The 7,771-nt window shown below is 34.9% G+C and overlaps 1 protein-coding gene across 1 annotated transcript; it reads right to left on the reverse strand.

The window, feature by feature from the left end:
* Positions 1–357: 357 nt before the first annotated feature.
* Positions 358–7,233, reverse strand: LOC130815249 (uncharacterized). Its single transcript, XM_057681649.1, has 9 exons — positions 7,040–7,233; positions 6,404–6,625; positions 6,178–6,266; positions 5,961–6,099; positions 4,466–4,540; positions 2,319–2,440; positions 2,168–2,243; positions 1,793–1,852; positions 358–989 (listed from the first exon to the last, which is right to left on the reverse strand). The coding sequence occupies exons 2-9, from the start codon at positions 6,524–6,526 to the stop codon at positions 861–863; spliced, it is 813 nt and encodes a 270-aa protein (XP_057537632.1). The 5' UTR covers positions 6,527–6,625; positions 7,040–7,233; the 3' UTR covers positions 358–860.
* Between the last annotated feature and the right edge of the window lie 538 nt (positions 7,234–7,771).

The raw sequence follows: 7,771 nt of genomic DNA on the forward strand, positions 1-7,771 counted from the left end.
TTATAAGCTATTAGAGACCTTCTTCCCATTGCCATATGGTTTTGGGATGGTATATATCTCCTTGGCTTATGAAGTGTGTGCACTTGTGTCCTCTCGTTAATATGCTGGCATCCACAATAAGTCCAGCCTAATTTAACATGGTATCAGAGCCAATGGTTCGATCAACAAATTAAAAATGGTAGGTTCGAAAAGAATGGCGTTCCTACCCTAATTGATTACTCCCACATGCGAACTTGACGGGGGTTCGCATGTGAGGGGGGTGTTGGGATGAGTTATCCCACATCGATAAATTAAAATTGGTGTGCACACTTTATAAGCTATTAGAGACCTTCTTCCCATTGCCATATGGTTTTGGATGGTATTTATCTCCTTGGCTTATGAAGTGTGTGCACTTGTTTCCCCCCGTTAATATGCTGGCATTCACAATAAGTCCAGCCTAATTTAACAACCTTTTCAATTTATCCATACATTTTTCCAACTTCTTATAAAATACAAATTTATCCACTTCTCTTAATTTTTCCACTCATTATATTTACTTAGAAATAAGAGAGAACATAAAGGGTAAAAAAGGACGAAATGGGCCAAATTTATTGGAATGGATTAAAAACGAAAAAATAGAACAGATTCATCAAGACAGGAGGGAGTATTGATCAAGCAAGAGTGTTAAGTAATCAGTACTTAAATATTAATACATGTGATGCCAATTTCAGCTATTTACAAGTAATAATAATCCTATTGTAAGTGAAGTTACTTGATGTTCCCATCCCCAGATTTTCAAACCCACATTTTTACACCAATGAACAAAAAATCTGATGAAAAAATGACATTCCATATCCATACTAATTATACTAATTAGTATGTCATTGCCTCTTAGCCAAAGTCTTTTTTAGTCCTTTTAGAATCTTCCCGAACCACATCAAGTTCATCGCAGCAAGCACCGATGGCACGACGAACACCAAAAAGAAACCAAATACGTGCATTTGCATAACCTGCGATTCAAAAATTACGGAGGTATAAATTAGAAATCAGATCGAGCCATCAAGATTTAGGAAGAAATTATTTCGAAGCAGGATCTATCATGTCTTCATAAAAATCGATAAATATTATTACTTTCTAAGATCGTTCAATGAAAATTGCTACAATTCTTTTTTTACCGCGCTTCTTAAAAAACACCATACTTGTACTTGTAGCAATCACAATGGGACAGAGAGTAGTAACTAGTATACTACTATGTTATGGACTGAGTTCGCCATGTTAATGGAATGTAAAATGTATTTGTATAACGAGAAATCAAATGTAACCTAAAAATGATTATAAAAGATAGTCAAGCTTTTGAGAGGCTGGTTCTCTCCAAAAGAGTCATAACTCATCTTAAATTTATCACACAATAAATGTTCTTCCCATTTCGGCAGTCCCCTTTTATTTATATTATTTCTCCCTACATATTATTCCCCCCAACTAACTAATTACTAGATATTACTTACTATATTACCCCTATCAAGCCCTTCATGACATACGGGCCCCCAAAAAAATCCACCTCGTCCTTAAGGTGGGAAGAATGTAAATCGGGTCGAGATGATGGTTGAAATCGTCAAGGAAAAATTGAAAATGTGGGCTCGCAAAAGAAATGGATTACTAGAATATTTGCTTCTAAAAGATTGAAGGCCAAAGGAATACAACAGATTTGAAAAGAAGAATTGGGCCTTAGAATAGAAATTGGAATGGAGAAGGAGTGCACGTTGTGTTCAGGGACGTTGTAGAGAAGTTGGAAGTAAAGATCAAAAGCAGCTACCTGATCATAGTGCAAGTAAACATGGTAGAACATGTAAACAAAGAGCAGAATTCTTGCAACCTGCACACATCAAACTAATGTCAAGTTGCAGAATGCAAAGTTCATATAATAAAGGAGGATAGAATGAAAATCAACATCGATAATATTAACCCATCTAAGATTTTAAATTATATGTAGTACTTTTCCTGAGGTTAGCAAGACTTTTTAGTCATTTCACTTGAAGACAAATGCATAAAGCCAATGCTGTTATCAATCTATTCACTTGAAGACAAATGCATAAAGCCTGAGTTCCAAGAAACACTTTTTCCTTGTAATTCTTTTAAGAAAAAATAAAAAGGATAATAAACCTCAGAAGTCAGCAAGGCGTGTACTCACCAACCAAGCAAAAAAAATCATAATTCCATTAATAAGATATGCATGAGATTTCTTCAATCCAACTGTATCAAGAAACCTTCATAGAGAAAGCAAGAAAAGTCAGCAGCAGCCACAACACAAGGCATAAACAAAAGGCCAGTAAAAGACTCACCAACGCATATTAATCTCAGGTGTTGTCACTTCAGAAATGAGGACCATGAAAGTATAAAGTTGTCCTTCACCAGAGAACATAGCATACGCAACAGCAATGCCAGAGAGAGAATGATGTATGACCTGGACAAGGTGGCCAACGTGTGAGGGAAGAATGGCATGTAATATGATCACATCAGTTTTTTGAAAATTGGAGGGTTGTGTGTGGTTCCCATGTATTTATATATAATCTACAGCCTTCGATCTTCTAAAAATCTCCTTTTATAATTGAAACCTATACTTTTGAAACTTTTAAGTGATACAAATGCCTAAAAATGCCTTCACACGTTTCTAGTTATGTTAAGCTGTTAATACTTGATGTGACTAATAGGCCTGTGCAACGGGCTGGATCCTCATTGGGGCCCCGATCCAGCCCTTTATTTTAAGGGTTGTATATGAGGGAGGGTTGAAAAAGGGTTGGACTTAAAATTTAACTTATAAAAATTAAAAGATAAGGGTTGGATAAGGGTTTTAAAAAGGTTGTAAATGGGCTCTGATTCAAACTCATTTCCTTCCCAGACTTGTGCAGGAATATAAGTATGCAGGCTAATGTTAATCTTATTCCTAAACACACTAATGATGTTCAATCCCTACAACAGTTTTATAAGGATACTGTGATTATTATGTGGCATTTCCATGGTGGTTGTAATGTTGGTAAGGTTGTGGAACCCGATTATTGAATTCTTGGAGTTGATGGACTTCGTGTTGTTGATGGGTCTACTTTCAATGAATCCCCTGGAACTAATCCTCAAGCTACTGTCATGATATTTAGAGTTTACAAGTTGCATTGTCTGATATTTAGTGTTTGATATGTAGTGTCTGATATTTTACTAGTTGGGGTATATGTTGCAGTGTCTGGTATCAGGTTCATTTAAACAGTGAATGATTAATTTTAGAAAATTAAGATAATAAGATAAACGGGAAGGATAGGGTTGGGCTGAGACCTATGGACCTGACCCATTTAAAGCCCGTTTTCAATTTTGAAAGGCCCAGCCCGACCCGTTTCTATTAGAGCCCAACCCAGCCAGTATCCAGCCCGTTGCACAGGCCTGCTAACTAATAAGTTCTATTTACTAGCACTTCATAGTGTCTTTACTACCTTACTTTAGTAGTGTAGAGGTGTTTTAAGCTTAATTTGATATAGTTTTATGCTCAAGTTGTAGTTTGGATGATTTGATGACTTTGGTACACTTGGAGCATAGACTAATTTAAAAGAGAATTTGAGCTTTGTTTTTTAAAGGAGTTGGGGATTATTGGATTCACGGGGCATTGTGTAGAGTTGGGAGTTGACTTGAGGCTCTCATTTAGTGAAGCAACGAGCTGGGAAATGAGCCCCTCCTATTAAGGTAACGACCAGTTACATAGTTCTCCGGCAATGAGTCATTGGATCCAAGCAACGACTCATTTGGATGATGACCCCCCAATCTATAATTTCCAGAGGCAACAACTCTCATCCAGCAATGAGCCGTCGGTTCAACAACGAGAGAGTACAGCATCTAAACAACAATTTGTTGCTTTGACGAGTGAGATTCCTCTGAGCATGCAGAGGTAACCTACGAAGCAATGACTCCTTGGCACGTTAAAGTTTCAAAAACACCACAATTCTTGACAAAAATATCTTTTAGCATTATCTTTTGATTTATATTGTTTATTTATTTTGTAATTGCAGAATGAAAGCTCCTAAAATATACACAGGAGTAGGCTACAAATTTGAGCACCCAAGTTCATTAACCTAGTTTTATTAACATTCAAGGCAGCCTTAAAAAGAATATCAACAGCCCTGCCCGTATAGAAAAAAAGATACTCTCAGATACAAAGATAGATGCACTACACAAAGAGATGGCACATGCCTGAAAGTCAGTTCCTCTGACGTGATAAAGTCTAAGGCATTTGAGGCTTAAGCACTAGTTAAAATTTTATCTAGTTCAGTCAAAAGGGCCTTCACAAGCCAAGCTGAAAGGCTCAAAACTAATCTTGTGTTTTCTCGTGAATAAAAGAGGATAGCAGCCTTTGCTCATCATAGTCAATTTCTTATATTGACAAAAGAGAAAACACGCAAAAAAAGGCAGAAGGTGAAGACAGAATTATAAGCAGGTAATGAGGACTCACATACTCTATTCCACCCAAAGAAGGATAAAGCCACATGATCATTGCCAGGTCTGCAATAAAGTAGCCAACAGATACCTGTCAATTTAATATCCAGATTCCAAGTTACCACAACAACATTAATGATTAAACAATGCCAAAGTCTTAATCCCAACAATATGAGATTGACTAGTGAAGTCAAAACAAATCAATTAGAAGTGCATTAGAAGTTATGAATCTCATTCCACTTTAGAAGCAACAAAAGAAATTTAACAGCAAGGAAAAATAATCATATGCACCTTTATGTTACAATTTTTAGATGTTCCTTATGTTATGAAAAACAAATTAGCATGTAAAGTCGCTGCTAAAAAATATCATTTGGCCCTATCTAGTACTAATAATACTATGTCATACTAATCTGCAACGAACAAGATCAATTTCAAAGATAATCTTCATATTTTCTTCTCCTTCATTCACTCATATGACCAATCTAATGTCATAAGTCATATAAACCCACAAATCTCATTTTATTCACTCCTTAGGTCATATATGGCTCAGTTCTACAACTTCCTTTTCAAAACTCCTTATAGTTTCCACTTTTTACTCATCTAAGCAGTGTCTTCGTTGCACTTGACCAATCTAACATAGACGATTTTCTCATTTTATTTTTTATACATACAACTCCAAAACCCTTTCTTATGTCTTTATTTTGAAATATATCATTTAGTGTATGTCCACTCATCCATCTTAACATAAGCATCTCGGCTACCTCAATGCACAATTTTTCTAATATTGAGATACCTTGTATCACAATTCACACCATCTAATTTCTCCTAAAATTGTCTTTTGAGCACTTCCTTCTGAGGGAAATGTCCATTAATGACATTCAATATTTTTCTTCCATACACATGTGTCCTCAAAATTCTACCATTTATTTTGCACACCTCAAACACTCATTCATCATATACCAACTCTGCATCTCTTTCTATCATGTCCTTAAATACCATAATTTGCATAATTTCTCCTTTCCTTGGAAGACCATTGACATTTCACCAACCCATTTTGCCTCTTACATACAAAGAATACTAATCTTACGTTATGTCATGATCTCATCCAACTCTAGATACTTCACTGAGAATGGTCCAACATTCCAATATAATCATCTTACCCTAAATCTAATTCTTTTCTTTGGTCTCTTATCCCTAAAACCTAGTCTCAAAAGCTTAACAAAAGTATGAAAAAATTAGGACTAAAAAATTATTCATTTAAAATCTCCACGATCAAATTTATTATTCTTTACGATCAACACAATGCTAAACACACACAACTTTTTGACTATTCACATAGAGCTCCGTAGAGGGGTACATAATCTTTCACAAATCACAATATAATTGCAATGCGAGGACAAAAAGAGAATCAACAAAATAGCATTACATTCATAAATACCAAAGGAACTCTTTTGTCACCGGAAAACTAGTAATTGATATGTGTAAATACAGAGACCAAAGAAAGCACTTACTCCAAGGGTAAAGGTTGAAAGTGTTGAGCTACGAAATGTGACAGACCCATTTGTTTGATAATCAGCATACAAGTCCGACCAGAATACGAAATATAAAGACATAGCTGCAATGAAAAGAGCATGGACTGTCGAGATGCCACTGCAAATTTTATGAGATAATTACAAAATATGCGCAAAAAAATTATTTCGGAAAGCAGAGCGTTTAATAAAGACCAACCGATTGCTCCACTCAATCTTTTGTACTCTATTAAGGCCACCATAACTCTTGAAGTATAGAGCACTAAACAACTGGGTAAGATCATAGACCTAAAAGCAAAAAAGAGACAACAAAACCCACGAGAAAACCAAGCATCACCACAAAATATAGTATGAATAATCTGAATAAAGAGGAAAGCATGCAAACAAAACAATTGAAAATGAAAGGACTTAATCTCATGACATACCACTTTGCAAACCAATATGCCTGCGATTATTGAAGCATAAGGAAGAACACCATTAGATAACAAATTATTCTCAACCAGATAAGTGGTGGAGCCAGTAATGTAAGGGAAGGAGGATTTTAACATTATAATGTATTCAAGACTTCCCACCAATACCGAAGCAATTCACAAGTCACCAATAGTCCAAATCACCAAGGTGATCCAAAATTCGCCGATACCAACAATCTGTATATTCAATTTACAAGATATAAGCATCCACCAAAGTTTCAACAAACAATGATAGTTAATTAACTAAACCCAACAATCAAGTCCAATTCCAAATAGCAACTGAATACCATATGTTAGCATACAGTTAAAATCCACGTAAGAAGATCATTAAAATAACATCAACATTAATATAAGCAGATAACCCACTTATTCCTACTGTCCACCATTCCTAATCTAAGTCAATAAGTCACTGGCGCACCATAAGATAAAGATAGCATTTACCCCCAATTTGATATGAAACATTACAAAACAAACTGATCGAAGCTTAATCAAAAACCCTAAATATTGAGATTGCAAACCAAAAAACGGCCAAAACAATAAATTAGGCATAAAAAATCAGATCTAAAGATGACTGAGGGAGAAACAATTTACCAGAAAAAAGGATGAGCAAGTCAAAAAGAAAAGTAGAACACCCGGTTAGCTATGTTCCGGTAGCTGGTGTGCGGTGTGCCGGAGCTCCGTGGACTTTGCCTTGCATGAAGCATCTAGAATCGGACCTTGATTTTTATTGAAGAAAAAATAACTGTAGAGGTCAGTTGCCACAGCAAGAAAACAACTAAGGTGACTCGGCTACAAGGCTACCCTACAAAAATTATCATCCAATCTATTTAGTTACTCGAAATACTCGCCACATAACGGTTTTTCACACTTTTTATCACACTTTTTATCGTTTAAGCTTATTTTATGTATTATTACGGCTAACGTTTAAGGAAAAAAATAGTTAAGCGATATCTTATTAGAATCATTTAATCGCATACTTTCATAATATTGGTCTTTTATAATTTTAAGATTTCTATAAGTTTATATATAAATAATCAAAATAATCATGATTAAACTATATTATATCATACTATTTGCTAAAATGATGTATGTATTGATAAGTGGTAATTTAAGAAAAACTTTGACAATCATAATTGTAGTATCTATTAAAGATGATGTACGTAATAACAAGTTGCAATTTAAAAAAAACTTTAATAATTCAAAAATTTCTATTGATTAAATTCCTCCTACATGGCATATACTTAAGCAAGCTGTCAATTTATAAGAGAAAAATGAAAGAAACTTAGTGGGTAATAATATTTACAACCCAATGGTGTATATAAA

The sequence above is a fragment of the Amaranthus tricolor genome, chromosome 6 (assembly GCF_026212465.1).
Source record: "Amaranthus tricolor cultivar Red isolate AtriRed21 chromosome 6, ASM2621246v1, whole genome shotgun sequence".
Taxonomy (NCBI): domain Eukaryota; kingdom Viridiplantae; phylum Streptophyta; class Magnoliopsida; order Caryophyllales; family Amaranthaceae; genus Amaranthus; species Amaranthus tricolor.

Excerpts from the sequence above, each read along its gene's own strand:
- LOC130815249 (XM_057681649.1), bottom strand. The coding sequence starts at position 6,526 with ATGTTAAAATCCTCCTTCCCTTACATTACTGGCTCCACCACTTATCTG. Across the intron at positions 4,541-5,960 it reads TTTCAACCTTTACCCTTGGA|GTATCTGTTGGCTACTTTAT; the intron begins GTAAGTGCTTTC and ends TTAAATTGACAG. Across the intron at positions 2,244-2,318 it reads CCTGAGATTAATATGCGTTG|GTTTCTTGATACAGTTGGAT; the intron begins GTGAGTCTTTTA and ends TTCTCTATGAAG.